This window comes from Mytilus trossulus, chromosome 14 (assembly GCF_036588685.1).
Source record: "Mytilus trossulus isolate FHL-02 chromosome 14, PNRI_Mtr1.1.1.hap1, whole genome shotgun sequence".
Lineage (NCBI taxonomy): Eukaryota > Metazoa > Mollusca > Bivalvia > Mytilida > Mytilidae > Mytilus > Mytilus trossulus.
The window spans coordinates 49,693,240-49,711,373 of NC_086386.1; the positions used below are offsets into that span (position 1 = coordinate 49,693,240).

General features: G+C 31.0%; 1 protein-coding gene across 1 annotated transcript; it reads right to left on the reverse strand.

The window, feature by feature from the left end:
• Positions 1-6,440: 6,440 nt before the first annotated feature.
• On the reverse strand, positions 6,441-17,227 carry LOC134697835 (uncharacterized). The gene is made up of 4 exons (XM_063560122.1): positions 16,993-17,227; positions 10,925-11,431; positions 9,483-9,645; positions 6,441-6,622 (listed from the first exon to the last, which is right to left on the reverse strand). Exons 1-4 carry the CDS (start codon positions 17,225-17,227, stop codon positions 6,499-6,501), a joined length of 1,029 nt encoding a protein of 342 aa, XP_063416192.1. The 3' UTR covers positions 6,441-6,498.
• Positions 17,228-18,134: the final 907 nt, after the last annotated feature.

Consider the following 18,134-nt stretch of genomic DNA (forward strand, 5'->3'; position numbering starts at 1 on the left):
GCCTATATACAAAATTTAGTCCTGGTATCTATGATGAGTTTATTTTCTATTATATATAAACGGGGTCAAAATTTTAGACATTTACTCAAAGTGTCGGATTTTCTCTGACAGTTCTATCCTTTGTAAAAAAAATAACCCTGTTATCTATGATGAGTATACTTGCACAAACGTCAACTATGTTCGACTAATTGTCGTCAAACACTTATTGCACGAGAGTATCATTGAGGAAAATGATAAAGAAGTATGTCCTTCTCTGATATTTGAGTACACAACAAAGTTTGATAGATAAATTAAAAAAAAAAATCAAAAAACCAACACAACTGACTGTCATTTTACATGTATCTTATGTATATCTTACATGTTGATATTTAAGGTTTAAATGAATTTTATACAGATGTGCAAAACTTGCTTTTTAAATTCACAGGTTACCTTTGTTAAAAGTACTGAACATAGGATGACCGCAAGTTCTTGTGGATGGTCACAAGCACTTGTCTAAGAAAAAATTGACGTCTCTTTACCAGATTTTTTTCTGAGACAAGTTCATGCGATGATGATGAATAAATGACATGTCTCTGATTGATGTGATACAAATCAGTAAACTCTTGTTTGATGTTTTATATTATAGTAATATTTGTAATTAACAGTTCCACGTGTATATAATTTTTATCCATCTGTATATCATTCTAGTATACCATTCTAATTATAGTACAGTACAAGTGCATGGTCGACACTCTTCTGTAATAATTCGAATTTTCTAATCGATCGGATTTGAATTGGCATTCATATTTTCCGCAAAAAGTTCTTGAGATATTCTTCCGCATTCGTTAACAAAATATTTCAGAACGTGTGCTAGAGGTTTACGATTTCTTATTTATACATACATTTATATATATAACGACAAAACATTTTCATTTTATTAATGTTGTTCTATAAAAATAAAAGTGTTCTTATGAGTTTAGGAATATTATTTTGCACTCGATAATGTCCGAGATCGATTATTAGTGAACAAACATAGTTACGTAAGTAGAAATTCCTGCGGAAACAATACATCGGAATGCATCACGGTCATCGCGATGTAAAGGGTGATTTCAAAAAGTAGTTTGTAGTTATACTCTTTAACATAAAGTTGATGATCATCTACTCCCGAGGAATAAAAATCACTGATTCCTCAAATATATTGTGTTGATGTATTTTCTTTTGAAATAAAGGAGATTATTGCCTACATCAGGTGTGCAAAATGTCAATTTTGATGTCATATGATTTCATTACGCTTTGCTATCAAATTATGAGAAATAATTTTTTCACGGAAAGTAAGTATACACAAATTCAAAAGAACGGTGCCTACTATAAATTTATACGCAGGACGCGCGTTTCGTCTACACCAGACTCATCAGTGACGTTCAGATCAAAATAGTTATGAGGCCAAACAAGCACAAAGTTGAAGAGCATTGAGGACCCAAAATTCCAAACGGCTAAGGTAATCAAGATATAAATAAGGTTTAAGAATATAAATTAAAAACACATTGTTCAGATGATAATTGAAGGTCTTTTCCCTTTTCATTTTATGAAAATATTAAAATACGCTTTAAAATGTCATTTCCTGTGTCAAATGATACATTAATGTAGGCTGATTCCAAAAAATATGGTTTCTTAACAATTTTGTGGAAATAAGGGAGATAATTTGTTATTTCCGGTCTGAAAAATGTCACTTCCGGTATTATTTGACAGTTTACTTGACACTGATTCCCAAAATATTTTGTTCTATATATACCTTTATATAAAATAAGTACAAATCAAAGCTATTTCCGGTTAACACAAAGTCATTTCCGGTTGGATTGTCAATGTAATGTAAATTGCAACCTTATGAAACAATTCCCATGGCTTTATCGTGTTTAAATATGAAGTTAAAGCAAAGTAAAAAATTCAAAACGTCAAATTTATTTTTGACATTGAGCTTAATTTCAAGGTCTTAAACCAAGGACCTTCAATCAAATGAATTATTATACTTTGTAAATAAGTTATACCACCGTACACGTAATCTCCTTTACAGTCAACATACCCTCGCAATCACATTAAAATGTTACGACATGTCTCTACTAGGAACTTAGTAAAAATAATTTGTCAATTTTGAAAATAAGTGAAAATAAGCCAAAATCGAAATTTAGAAGATGACCTTGATCTCTTACCTTCACCTTATTTTCAATTTTTTTTACCAAGGACCTCAAATCCAAAGATCTTAGGTTATGGTTTACCAGTACAAATTGCATATCACTTATATCAAATACATAAGGGGGAATAACTCTGATACGTTTGGTTCAAATAACCACACTTATCCTGAAACGTAACGAGTAATTTGGTAAAATAAATTTGTCGTAATTTTTTACGGTTACCAAGGAGTAGTGGTCACAAGAAAAACAGTCTGGGGAGATAACTCTTACAACTATAAATAACTTAAAGTGTTTGATTAAGCAGTTTTATTTTAAAAAGCGTATAAACTGTACAATATCACAAATATATAAGCGACATCTCATAAAACAATAACAAAGCCCAATAAAAAAAATAGGCAGAAGAAAAAAAAATAATAATCAGAACAAAATCAATAGGTCTAAATCATAAAAGGCAAATTTCAAAGCAAAAGTCGAAGAAAAACAGAAAAAACCACTTTCAATATGTAGAAAAGAAAAGACGCATAGACAATCTGAAATTAACATTATTTATTTAAAAAGCTGTGATTTGTTTTGTTAAAACTTTTGATGTACCGAAAAACGCTTCTGTATCTAAAATGCTTCGGGATATTTCGATAAAACCAAACTTTTACTTATTGGATCTCTCAAAAAGATAAAAGCCAAAATTTCATTGAACTAAATGGATTGCAAGTAGGTATCAAAGGCACCAGGATTATAATTTAGTACGCCAGACGCGCGTTTCGTCTACGTAAGAATCATCAGTGACGCTCATAATAACCCTTGGAGTAAATTTGAGAAATAACAGTTATCATCAATTCGTTTGATGTGTATAAGCTTTTGATGTTGTAATCAGCTTAGGGACCTTTCGTTTAAAAGTTTCCTGGGAGTTCGGTATTTTTTTAATTTTTAATTTTGATGTATATGGAATTATTAATGATGCTTTATGGCAAAGCATTAGAAATGATTAAAAACTGTGTCCTTTTGTAGAAAAGCAGGATTTTTTTATTTAGAGAAAAATCATATTGCCTATGAGCGGTTACAAAATTGAAATGCTAAGAATCGTATTAAAAAAATATCCAAAAGTAATAAAGAATATTATGTGGAATACAAGATAGGATGGGGAAATTAACAAAGTAAAGAGACAGGTTTGTTGTCTTGATATTACAAAGATTGGAATGTAAATGATTTGTATCGATTTATTCTTCAGAAGTCAACAAATAAAGTCCTGATAACAAATGACTTCATTCAAATTTTAGAAACTTATAGAAATGAAAAAAACATACTTAATATTGAGAATCTTTCTGATGAAATGTTTATAAAAGTTAGAAATGACAAAAAAAACACCAAAAGGAATTAAACCTCAAGTATATTCGAAAAATGATTATTAGTAAAAAATAGATTTCAAAAATGTCAAAACCAATGGCACGATCTGATTGGGATATAGTACTGGACAACCAAAAGAAGGTAACATCGGGAATAAAATAAAAGAATTGCACTGAAAATGCATCTACCATATCATGTAAACGGAAAGTAGGCTTCAAAAATGAGATTGTCAAACGGAAAATGTTATATTTGCCAAACGGTAAATAAAACTGAAAATCTGCAACATTTATTTTTCGAACGTAGTACAACCAAAATAATCAATTTTTTTTATCAATGATATCTTCATATTATGAAACATTCAATTTAATTATGAAAATTTTAAACATTTTATGCTTTTGGGAGATTACAGAGGTCAATCAAACCAAAAGTTACTCGTACGTATCTTTCTTATTTATGGAAAAGAAGAACCGAAATCAAATATAATTGGACCAACATGTCATCTACAGATATTTTGAATCTTTGGAAATCATATATGATAAGCAATCTTAAATATGTTCCTAGCTATTTATATAATAAAACAATAGATAAAGACAAAAATAAACACATACATTAAGTAGATGTGATATTAACAAACCTCGTAGGGGAGAACACTCACTTTGATATGTGGTCTGCCTTTTACGCCTCTTTAATTTTATATTCACTAATTCATGCTTTAAATGTGCACTTGATTATATTATAGTTTATATTATTTATAATTATATTCTAGAAAGATTATCATTTCATTAACTGAAGCAACACAACAAAAAAAAAACAATGATTAAGTAACTGAATCCCAAAAAACAACGCGATAAAAAATTGTCCCGATGGATAATCATCTCCTTCTCATCGAATATTACAACCCGCATTGCTCATAAAATGTAAGTATGTAGTAACATGTTTTTGGCAATATGGTAATGAGAAAAATGAGGACGGTTGCGCTCACATCACATTGCACATACACATACATGATCATCTTTGGAACAAGTGTTCAATAACATTCAAACAATTTCATCTTTGAATCAAAAAGATAAATTCAGCTTTTACATTACACAAGGTCAGTAATATTTCATGATATTGGAGATATGCATGTCATATGCATATGTGGTAGACTTTATTCATAGATTTTACAGTAATTGTTTATAATTATATTAAGTTTATATTATTTTATTTTGTTTTTCATATAATTGAAGAATTAAAGGTGTAAGTATTTTAAATACAGATTGTTATTAATTGATAAGTATATTTATTAGCTTAGTTCATTGTCTTCACTTATTTGACAGTTGGATTTATTGACAGACGAGTTTTCTACATGTTTGAGAAACTTTGGTTTCACTGTACTTTACCTCAAAATACTTCTTTTCATGGTTCATTAGACCGCACACTTTCAACAACACTATCGGTTGAAATGTTTTGACGCTATATTTCTTTTGTTCTTTGTGCTAGACATCACGTTTTAAAATGATGATGGACATAGATATATGTGTTTGATATTTTCTAAGTTTGATAAATATTTTTTCTTGGTAATCTATATTCTACATACAGGTATACATCAAGTTATCCTGGGAAGATGTTATTAAATTCTAATTAGATATTTCAGGAGACATTTGCGCCTTATTCGAGGTAAGCTATATGTTGTCAGTGTATTTTTGTTTGTTGCTTTTTTTTCCTTTTTTTTTTTATGTTTACGGCATTTATACAGCATGCAGCTTTTGCTTTTAATTTTGTTAATTTGCTTATGTTCGAGTTCGCTTTAACCGCCCTTGTGATTTTACGTATATTAGGCTTGTACATATAATATGAATCGTGAAGTGCATATGGACTGAACTTTGTCATATAAGCTCAACAATATAAGCAATGTAAGTAAATACACGAAGAACATATTTATTTCTATTTCTATAAGTTAAACATTTGCTAAACATATTACATGGATAGACACTTATGTACAATAATTATTATTTGATAAACGGCCAGAATCTTACTTTTGTATTTATTTTTTTGGGTATTTATTTAGTGTATGTGATCATCCTGATTTTTTCATAAAATAAAACGAATCAATCTCAGAAGAAAACATTGTGCTTTACCCTGCAATTAGCTAACTATTGTACAAATAACAGGTACATGTAAACAAATAATTTTTTGCTTTATTTTTACATGTACAAATAAATTCTCCTGTTAGCCGCTTAATTGTTGAGCTAGTGGTAAAACGGATATTTCTTTCTACTGTAACAGTTCATTTTGGGGTTCTCTTCGCGGTCCGTGTCTGGACTATGTCGCTTTCTATGACAAAGAAGACGCAATGATTTAAATTAAAACAGCCAACACTCAAGAACCGGGTGTTAATTGCTGAATAAAAATTATGTTTATACATTGTCGGAAAATATATAATTTATTTGTACTCGCTACAAAACACATATGCCACTGAAATGATGAATCGTCAACTTAGAAGATTATCGCGCAGATTAAAATCATACATCCATAGTCTGGACATTACTTCATTCAATGGAGAAAAAAAAAATCTTCGAAGAAAAAAGGAAATATAGCATTAAATGAAACAACAAAACGATTCAATGTTTTTTTTTTACCTTAGTTAATCTCAAGACGAGCATAAAAATTCACATCATGTGGGATTCATTATTACGGTCATACCCTTGATGTAAAATTAACAGCGGTTAGGATTTAAGGAAAAGGGTAACAGGGGCTGCACACCCACGTCTAGCACTCGATCTGGGTTTGTGACTATTTAACTGTTTACTATTTAACCTTATTTTTTTTCCTTTCTAAATTAGTTTACGAAATTCGAGCATTGCTTATAGTAAGTTGTCTCTAAATTAACAATAATAAATCACTAACCTACAACATATCGATAAACTTTATTGCCGAAACGTACACAAATATTATATAGGAGAAAAATTAACAGCTCCATAATTCAGTATATGTTAGAATTGAAAAGCTATAAGCAACACCCAAGACAAGCAGTTTTCCCATTGTTACATTTACTATAGAATCTCCATCCGGCTTCAAGGTGATTTGGTATGTCTGTAACAACGTTCGATTCAAACGAGAGTAGTTCACATCTGAAAAATACACATTATTATTGTTTTAAAGCATACACATATTTGAGAAAAGTTTAATAACTAAATGACCGAAATCTAGTTTATCAAATGGAAAAATCAAAAACTCAAACAGACAATCTGAATGGAGAACAATTGGTTTATTCCTGTCTTGCTTCAGATATTTCCTTACGAAGAAATATGGTCTATCAACCTAGGTTTTAAATCTAGCTAAAACTCTCAGTTGTGCCCCAATTGCACGCGGCGTTAAAGTGCATTTTCTTTATGTCATGCGTGGTCGCGTTTTGGCATATTTAATTATAATCCTGGTGCCTTTGATAACTATCAGCACCTAACTGTAGATTTCATTTTCTCGAAGTAGAAATTCAGTTGTCGGTTTGATGTTGATTTGAAAAGAGCAAAATGGAAAAGGAGACTGAATCTGCCAAATTGAATTTGGAAGAAAATGATTTTTTACTTTCATATGCGCATTGGGGTCAAAGTGTTGACGACATAACGATATACCAAATATGTACTGATTTGTAAAATGAACACTGTATTTGAAAAAAAAATGTTGATATGACCTTTTTATAGGTGTATGATAAGTATGAAATATACATGGAAGTGTACCACGAGGTAGACATTTTTCAATTATATTTACAGCTAACAAACAGTTTCCCATAACAGCTGACAATGCAAATGAACAAATGGGAGAAAATACTCATGCCAGATACATATTAGATGGCGTGGTAAAAGCAGAGGACGTCATGCTTATTCAGATCTATTGAGGACGAAATGGTATGAATTTCGTAGACGATATGAACATGGGCAATATTATTAAATCCAAGAGAGTAAACCAACAAGAAATAATACCAATTTGAGTATATCCACGTTCAACGATTCGAAAAGTATGCGAACGAAATGTGCCATTCTGGATCTAACTTACAGTTAGTGACAAAATCTGTACTTAGCACTTTTTTAAACCATCTGTAAAATGAGATTTGGCATCGCGTATTAAATAAAACGATTGTATTTATCTATGTTTGTTACTTGTTTGTTTTCATCTGTTATAATAATTGTTCTGTGATTAAGTGATTTTATTGGCTGAAAATGCTGATGCAATTCTTTTTATAAATATTAAGTTTTAACTTATATATTAAAATAAGATGTTTTGATTACACAAAAAACAAGGTTGATCCTTGATTACAATATTATAGGTATATAATTTTTAGTATTTAAAAAAAAAACATTATTTTTATGCATATTTCAGTGTAAGTGTGTTTACTCCAACTTTTTTTTAAACTTTGTAAGATATTCGGAATCCATTCATCTTTCTTGTAAAACTTAAGCTGCCTTGAATCTACTATTATTTTCATAGTTTTATTACATCTAGCTTAAAAATACATTTAAGAAAATCTTATTACATTTAAAAGAATGAATCATGAAAACCAAGAGGTTAAATGTGGAGTTGACAGTCTTTTTACTACACACAAAGATTTGATTGGTCAATGCATATCAAAACTATTTCCAAGATAATATCAATTTTCCAATCAACTCTGTTTTTTATTTAGAAAACAAACTGTCAATCCCCCTCTTCATTGAATATAGATGTCCATCTTAATAACAATGTCTGAGCAAACAACTAAACAAAGTTTGCAAGCAAAGAATGTAAACTCTTGTTTTGAATGCTGTATTGTTTTAACTGGAAATATTTGCTAGTTTTTCAGTTTTCGAAATAAAATGATGAATATAGGAAAGAGATAGAGAGAATCACTTCCAGTCAATTTTTTAATGCATTATAAATAAATTTGGTGTATTTACTGTCTTATGATTGGTTAAAAGTTTTAGTTTTATTTTCAATGTTGTCAATTTTTAAGGCGACACGCCCACTCTGACGTTGTGTATTCATACGCCAACATGTGTGTAAGTTGTTATTGTTAATAGAAATGATATAAAAAGTTCTTTGCGCCTTATTTTTGACAGAAATTTATTTATAATGAATGACAATAATTTATTTTAAATTTATTGAACCATAAAACTAATTTTTGACTCCACTTTTTACATAATCCGCTTCGCGGATTATTCAATGTGAAGAGTCAAAAATTAGTTTTATGGTTCAATAAATTCAAAATAAATAATAACCATTCATTAAATAAATCAAACACAAGCTCACTGACCCTTTTTATGCTTTTTTAGTTTCTCTGTCCATTCATAACCATTTTTTCCACAAATTATGCTATTTTGGGTACCAAACATTCTCAATTGTCACCTCTTTCAAAACAATATTAAGTCCTTTTGTAACTTTGAAATGATTTGAAATCTACTTTTTAAATTGATATATACCCTTACTGGACTTCAGTTACGGACATTCATTCAAATCTTTTAAATTATTCAAGGATTTTTTTTTATAATTGTGTTGTATTGATTGCTTTATTTCCTGTATTGAAGAACAAAAGAGCATTTATCAAACTAACTTATCATTTTCATGCCGGCTTGCACGAAGAGTTTACTCAAGAGAAAAAGGTCAGTTCTCTAGATATGGGTTTCAAAAGTATACCAATAGTCATCAAAGATACCAGGATTATAATTTAGTACGCCAGACGCGCGTTTCGTCTACATAAGACTCATCAGTGACGCTCATATAAAAATATTAATAAAGCCAAACAAGTACAAAGTTGAAGAGCATTGAAGATCGAAAATTCCGAAAAATTGTGCCAAAAGAGAGAGAAAAAAATGAGATAAGAATTGGTACTGATATTTCCATCATACATTTCCGAAATTCTGGATTTATGTCTTACAATTCTTAACAAAAACTTGTTTTTAAAAACATGAAAGGATTGAAGTGTAAAGAATAAACAGTTTGTTAATACTTTTTTTAACACACCTGTTCATGGCACTGTTGAAATTATAACCCATACATGTCTTTGACATTCCACAGCTCGTAGCACATCTCATGGCAGAACATTTGATGGCATCTACTACAACCATATCAGACTTGGTATTTTCCATACTACAGCTGTCAAAATATCCAGTAAATTTGTCTGAAACTGTATCCAATGTGTTTAATATGTCTATTACGCGAAATTTTTTCTGAAAACCTGATAGCATTTATACTTTAGAAGAGATTTATGTTAGAAAGTAAATGATGATGTACGATAAGAGTTTTTTGTTGCCCATCATAATTTTTTTTTAAAACAAAAAGAAGTGTTAATTTGTTGTTGATTTGTTTTCGTCCTGAACATACATGCAATATTTGTCACTAGACGTTTACCAACCGACAATCAATCAGTTATATTTTAATATATATTCTTTTGACCTATTGGCATTCATCTTGCAAGTGTAATGGCGCCAACACTGTGCCCAAAATGCAGTTATCGAAATGGTAAAACATATGTTTAGATGAGATATAAATGCTTATTCGTGATAAAAATGCACACTTGAACAACTAATCATTAGTCAGTTCTGACTGACATGATTTAACAAACTTTGCTAAAATTGTCCGTTTATAAATTTTGAAATTATTTAGAATTTAAGGTTTTAATTCCCTCATGCAAAGTTGACATGTCAGTTAACTGCTAGTAGTCTGTTGTTATTTATGTATTATTGTCATTTTATTTATTTTCTTTTTGTTACATCTTTTGACATCGGACTCGGACATCTTTTGAACTGAATTTTAAGGTGCGCATTGTTATTCTTTTACTTTTCTATATTGGCTAGAGGTATAGGGGGAGGATTGAGATCTCATAAACATGTTTAACCCCGCCGCAATTTTGCGCCTGTCCCAAGTCAGGAGCCTCTGGCCTTTGTTAGTCTGTATGATTTTTTAATTTTAGTTTCTTGTGTATAATTCGGAGTTTAGTATGACGTCCATTATCACTGTACTATTATGCATATTTTAGGGGCCAGCTGAAGGACTCCTACGGGTGCGGGAATTCTCGCTACATTGAAGACCCATTGGTTGCCTTCGGCTGTTGTTTGCTCTATGGTCCGGTGGTTTTCGCTTTGACATATTCACCATTTCCTTTCTCAATTTTATTTAGATGAGTTTGGCTATTTATTTTAGTTTTTTTTTACATATAGCTCTTCAACGATATCGGTACTTATGCATCTTCGGATTTATAATGTTTGGCTTTGGGCGTTCCTGATGAAGGTAAATCCAGAAAAAACGCTTCGGACGCAAGAAATTATTAAACGTGTTGTTTTCAATCTTATTAACTAATGGAACGAAAACATGAACGTTTATTCGTTTCAATTCAAATATAAAACCAAAGAACAGATTTATTGATTTACGAATAAATACAAATAAATTGCAAATTTTAAAATTACCTTCAACTTGTATAGTCCAAATTCCTAATTTATAATGGCTAGTAAATACTCCAATACTTCTCACTTCAAAATGATGCGGATTCATGAAAGATACCAAAACATTTTCATCAACAAGAATACCAGTTCCTAATTTAATGTCTCCATCCGCCCAACTAATCCAGAATGGTAGATACACATTGCAGTTCAGTATATTGTAGGTATTAGATTGGTTAAAAATGTAGCTTCCAGGTTCTAAAGAATCGTCTGTGCGGTAGAAAATGACCGAATAGTAATTATCTTCTCCAATGAGAATCTCATACAATGGTTTTGACGAGTCTCTGACATAAGAATTTGAAAGAAGGACATGTCCATTGTCGCACGCCTTTATTTCAAACATTAACGACGTTATTCCACTAAGGTCCAGGTTACACCTACTTATGTCAATGGCGTAGTTCATGATATCAGCTGTTCCGAGTGCATCAACATAATCGTTGACTTTAGTCGATACATTGGTTGTTATATGTACACCTACAATATATAAAGATATATTTATATATAGAGATAGAGGTACAGGGGTAAATTCAGTAAATATATATGTCATCAGGGACCGCCCATCAGGGGGAGAGGTTTCTGTATAAAACTGAAGTCATGTGCTCTTCTGATTGGTAGATACTGGTTGTAATAATATTTTTTGGTAGATGGATCAAAACTAGAGTTGAAAAAAAAAATGCTGAATGTACTAGTGTTTTTCCTACAGGGTTGAAAAGTCATGGGGGTCAGTATCGGAATTTAGTGCGAATCTAAATTGTTTGTAAACAAGGCCATGTGAATGCCCAAAAATATCGCATGACCCTATGTTTTTATTGCTGCAAAAGATAGGGCTACATTTGTTCTTTCATAAATGATATGATTTTTTCTAATTTCTAAAGGTAAATCAGGTATAAATTTATTTCCATACATATATTGTCATTAAAGTCAATGGCAGATTGTTTTACTGAATTTACCCCTACAGAAACAATGCACGAAGTGTATATACAAGAACACGAAGATCAAAGAAGCTTGCTAAATCATTTGATCTCGCATTCAGATTAATTGACGATGTAAATTCAATTAACAATTCAAACTTTTCTGATTGGGTTCCATTAATGTATCCCGCAGACTTCCTCTGCCTCATGTTTAGACTTATACACCTCGAATTTGACATAAGTAGTCATCTTAACGTGACTCTGTCCTTGTAGATCCTCTGATTGTGCTTTGTATTCTTGTCTTTTGTTTTTATTTTTGTTTATGTGCTTTGTTTTATGTTTGTCTTTGTTAACATTTTTGTTGTTTCTGTACATAGTGATTATAATTATAATTCAATAGTTTATTTACTTCTCACCTTATGTTTAAAATTACACAATTCATTTATAAAAGATACATTTTGTATACATAAGCCAATCTGTTCAGATTTATGAGAGACTATAATCAATTAAAACAATATGTATATGTACATAATAAATATTAAACCTGCCTGAATGTTTAAATTATACAACAAAAGTATTTAATTATTATATACACTATAAAACTTCTCGACGTCTTTTAAGAATAAAATCGCAGGTTTTGGCACATTGTCTTATAATATCTTGATTTCGGAAATAAAAATACCATTTCCTGACAATCTGTAAAACTATTTAAATGTTCATCGGTAAGAAGAACTTGTCTAAGATCATTATAAACAGGACAATGTAAAATAACATGATATTCATCTTCGACCGTATTAAAATATCTCTCTCCCAGCGGCATACCTTTCAGTTTCCGGTCTAATAGGAGCCACACTACGTCTAAATTTTGCAAATGCGCTTCTTTCACAAAAAGGCATGAACAGTTTGCAGTAGTTTTCAACAACATAATCCTGCTTAAAAATGTTCTTTATTTATTACGCCCATTTTCCCGTCTGGAAAAGGATGAACTAACACTACTTTTCCATTCTTCAATATAATTATCAAACATTCTTGACATGACTGTATCAATAAACATATTTTTATTAATATAAGTGTTTGTATTACAAAAGTCCACCAATTCTATTTCCGTGAAATGTTTTTTTAATAATGAAATTCCAATTTTTTATAATTCTATTTTTCAGACTGATCTCATCTGCCCATATAAATATTTTCCTGTTCATACGATCTGGTTCAAAACTTACTTATCTGTGCCAGTGTCTTGCAATTACGTTCCATTGAGTATGGTAAATTGGAATCCACCCCATGTCTCCCATAATAGCTGGATAAGGTGTATATTTACCAACACCAAGGAAGAACCTACAAGCTCTCATCTGAATCACATTAATAAATGAGAAATTCTTGCAGCCCCAAATCGCGGCACCATATTCAACAATAGGACTAACAAGTGAATCAAATTCTTTTTTTATAGACGTCATATGAAATGCCACCAATAGCTTACACTTACCTATAACAAAACCTACAGCTCTGTTTGCTGATCTAGCAACTGCTTTTGCAGTAATACTAAACTATAGAAACTCATTTAAAACAAGGCCCAGATATGCATATTCGCTGCTAGTAGCAACATTCATATCCCCACACTTAAAGACGTGACTTGATCGTTCAAATGAGGTCGGTCTGAAATGGATAACATCACTCTCACATGATTTAATAGTCATTTTGAAATACTAAGGCTTTACTACCTCAGGCATAGATTACCTTAGCTGTATTTGGCAAAACTTTTAGGAATTTTGGTCCTCAATGCTCTTCAACTTCGTAGTTTATTCGGCCTTTTTAAATTTTTTGAATTCAAGCGTCACTGATGAGTCTTTTGAAGACGAAACGCGCGTCTGGCGTATTTACAAAATTTAGTCCTGGTATCTATGATGAGTTTATTTAGTGTCAGTACACCAATGATATAACTCATCTAAAAGGTTTTGTAACTCATTCTCAGTATTTGCTAACAGTACGATATCATCAGCATACAATAAAATACATACTTTTCTCTCCCCATGTCAACACCAAAATCAAATGATTTTAATTATACTGCTAATTCATTTATGAAAATGTTAAATAATAACGGAGAAAGGGGACAACCTTGTTTTAAACCACAGTTCACAGTAAACCAATTTGTGTTGAAGCTGTTGACTGATCGAGCACCTGACCCTATTATAAAGGTACTTAATCATTGTTAATAGCCATACACATTTTTACATCAACCCCCAGAGATGTGAGTTTTTTTCAATACAAATGTCCTATTAATCGTATCATACGCCTTCTCAAAATCGATAAATGCACAAAAGATGCATTTTCGTTTTTTTTAAGAACATCGACTACACTAGAAAGTGAAGATTCTTGATCTATGGTACTCCTTCCCGGAACCAATTTTGATCATCAACTTAGGACTTATCATTTTCAACCAATTGAGACAGCCTCAAGTTTAATATGTTTCAATATAATGTATATGAAGCTGGGGCTAAATCAATACCCCTATCATTTAAGGGGTCTCTTTAATCTGAGATGTTATTTTTGGGTATCGGATTAATAATTGTATTATTCCACATCTCTGGGACTTTACCAGCTTTAAAACACCAATTAAAAAATCTATGTAAAAATATAATACAATTCTGGTTACATAAAACATCAGCTGGAATATTATCTATACCAGAGGCTTTACCTCTTTTGCTTTTACATACTGCATTAAAAACCTGTTCAAATGAAATTTCTGTCAAAACGGCAGGGCTATGGTCGACTGGAATGTTCCTTTCCGTAGTTACCAGCTGGTTACCTGTTTGATTAAGTTGATCGACATAGTCCGATTTCCACTTTAACAAAATATCATCAATATTTGAAGATACATTACCATTTGCGTCTACAACTTCCTTTGGTATTAAAGTTTTGCGTTCCAAAGCAACTCCTATCTTACCTATCTTCTTCCAAAACGTTTGTTGATCAGTTTTTGATTCCAACAATAATTCTTGCTGCAATGTGTACCAGTACTTCCGTTGTGCTTTTTGAACCTCAAGATCGAAAACCCTTCGTTTTGACACAAAACTGGACTTTAACTTAACAAGACACACGAGACAATTTGCCCCCTTTCCATAACTTTTTTGCACACCACATATCATTACAAAATACACTTAAACTATCGTTCCTCCAAGGTTTTTTTAATTCTGTATCTCTTACTACAATACGTACTATCAGACACATGACAATTTCTTTTGAATGCAATTTCTGGTTCATTTCTTCGTTGACAAGTTCAAAAATCATTATAAACTTGATCAATATTACATTGGGATACCTCATTTGTTTCAAGACCATTGATAGTATCTACAAGTCGTAAATGTATCTCATCGCTGTGACAAAAATTTGATGGTATATTTTTTTACATCAAACTTAATAAATTCTGGACTACGATTTCCTGAGGTATGACACGACGGTAATTAGGCACTGATGTTTAACTTACAATACAACATAGAATGATCGGGTATCGATCTCGCAGCATTCATAGATTTTATAATTAAGTCCGAAGCTCTAATAAGTTTGATATCAGGAAAAAAATGAAGATTTTCATAGCTAGTAATACAAGAATCAACACAATGTTGACTGCTACTTTAGTTTAAACATATTTTGCTACTTTAGTTTAAACATATTTTATTGGGAAAAAAACATTGACAGTAAGATTAGACACAAGTTTTGCAACTTTAAACTTCTTCTCCATTACATACAAATTATAAATATCCGAACAAAATAATAACATCATAAACAATATTAATATGGAGACATGAAATTAACAAGATTTTAAACGACATGGCTCATTGATTTCTAAAAGTAGAGTTGACTTATTTGACTAAATCCAATTCTTCCAAAGGGAGACATAGGGCGACTGATAGACCTAATAGGCTTTTTTAATCTTCACTCAAAAGGTAAGTTATTGTTGTAACTTAAACAATTAAATAAATCAAATTGTTATAAAAGAATTAACAATTTCATTCGAAGTCAACAAAAAGTAATTACATTATTATTGTTATATATTCAATTGTAATGTCTATGCACTATGAATAGCGATTGGTCTCTTTAATATAATTCTGTACTTTTGTAAAAATTAGCGTGATTATATATGTTCATATTAAACTTATCATTACCGTACATTAAAGTTTCAAAGTCGGTAGGTATATTTTCTTATATAAGTTCAAAAAATAAGTTATTCCTTTTGAGCTGTATAAGTTTTACATGAAAGAAAATAATGTTGAGCATTTTCGTATAAATAACCTGTTGAGGGCATTGCAATGATTCTCAATCTTGCGTGTAAAACATTTAAATATCTATCGCCAATATTGAAATATGTAGGGGGTGATTTGTTTTTATAATATTTCTGTTTAATTTTTAACATATTTAATGACAGTTCATTTCTAATACTTAAATCGAACGAATTCCACAGTTTGATACTAGATGGAATAACTGATTCCTGATAAAGACACAGTCTGCTAGAAGTTTGGTATATATTTTGACTGCTTCGTAGATTGTAATTGTTTATTTCTGCAACTGTACGGGGTATCATTAAATTGTAATTGTTTGTATCTGCAACTGCAGAGGGTGTAATTGTTTGTTGCTGCAATTGTAGGGGGTATCAAATCTTATAAGTATTCTGGGGCGTCCTCATTCATAATTTTGTAAAATAAAGTAACTTTCTTAACTTCCCGTCTATTCTTTAACTTTTCCCATAATGTCTCTAAATAAAGTGACTGAGTGCTAGCATAGCTTGTTAGACCAGTGGCAATACGTGCTGCTTCCAGTTGTAATTTTTCTAAATTTTCAGAATTCAACTGTCCGCAATTATCCCAACTTTCAGAAGAAATATTCTACAACAGGCCTTATAAAAGTTTTAAGACATTCTTCTAAATATTCCCTTTAATTTTAGTCGGTATTTCAAACTTCTAAGAACATTTAATTGTTTTGATACCTTTTCTATTAAAGACTTAACATGCTTGGTCTACTTTCAGTCATTATGCCTAAATGTTTGACTAGTAACTGTATCTACCTGAACTCCGCCAAAATAAAAAATCAAGTTATTATTTTATTTTATGTAACTAAAAAACATTATATTACTTTTATTTGGATTGAATTTAACTAGCCAATCATTTGCCCAGGAATAATTATTTTGAAGATCGATATTTATCATCGATTGGAGAGTAGTTTCATCTGGAGCAGTATGTCCAATAGATGTATCATCTGCATACATTCTACTTAATCCAATCATATCATCTGCATTGCCATTAATGAATATAAGAACTAAAAAGAGACCCAGGACTGAACCCTGTGGAACACCAGCTTTAAGATTCATAGCCAGAAATTAGTAGTGCTTTTGCTATAAATTAATATTCATAATGTGTAATTGAGAATTGTACCACGTGATTATAGTTTGAACTAGACTGGCTTGATATCGTTAAAATCTTTAAAACACGGATATTATAAGTTGCCCTTATAATCATTCTGATATTTTCGTAAAGTTGTCAGGCGGTCAAAATCAAAACAATGAACACGAATTAAGTGAATTTTTCGTGTTCTCGTGAGTTTATTCTTCTTAAAATATTGGCATTTTAACTTTACGTGGGAACCTAGAGTTCAACGACTACACATACAAGGTTTGGACTTGCTTATTCTTTGGACATCTAAGTTTCAAGTTTTACCCCGGCAACTTGTTTTTCTAATGACCTTGTTAGCCAAGTTTCAACACGAAGTTTACAATTTTGACGTTTACGTTTCAGCCATTTTAGCTTGTATTTTATACTGCAATGTTAAAAGCCTTTTTTTCTGCCCCGGCAACATGTCTATCACTTAAATTAAAGTTAAAACAGACATTTTTTCAAAAATCCCTATCATTTCAATATAATTTCCGTGACCCGTATCCGATTTTATTAGTATAATATTCAAATGAGCAAAGTGGTGTTGATTTCTGGATATGTACCTAATTCGGAAGTCGCCTCTTTTAATTCTACTCTCTGGGTTCTATTTGTGAAATATTATTGAACATATTGCCTTTTTCACCATATCTTTCTAACTTCAGAAGTACACCCCTTATCCATACTACATCGAATGTCTTGCTTACATCGGCAAAAGTTAAAACTTGTATACAATTTGTTGTCTAAAGCATACACGATAGAATTGGACATCTCAATTAGTTGATGATAAATAGAACAGCCGGGTATGAAACCTGACAGAACTTTATACAAAAGTTTATTAGAAACTTA

Excerpts from the sequence above, each read along its gene's own strand:
- LOC134697835 (XM_063560122.1), bottom strand. The coding sequence starts at position 17,227 with ATGAATCTTAAAGCTGGTGTTCCACAGGGTTCAGTCCTGGGTCTCTTT. Across the intron at positions 11,432-16,992 it reads TAAATTCAATCCAAATAAAA|GTGTACATATAACAACCAAT; the intron begins GTAATATAATGT and ends TATATATTGTAG. Across the intron at positions 9,646-10,924 it reads TTGGACTATACAAGTTGAAG|TTTCAGACAAATTTACTGGA; the intron begins GTAATTTTAAAA and ends CATTGGATACAG.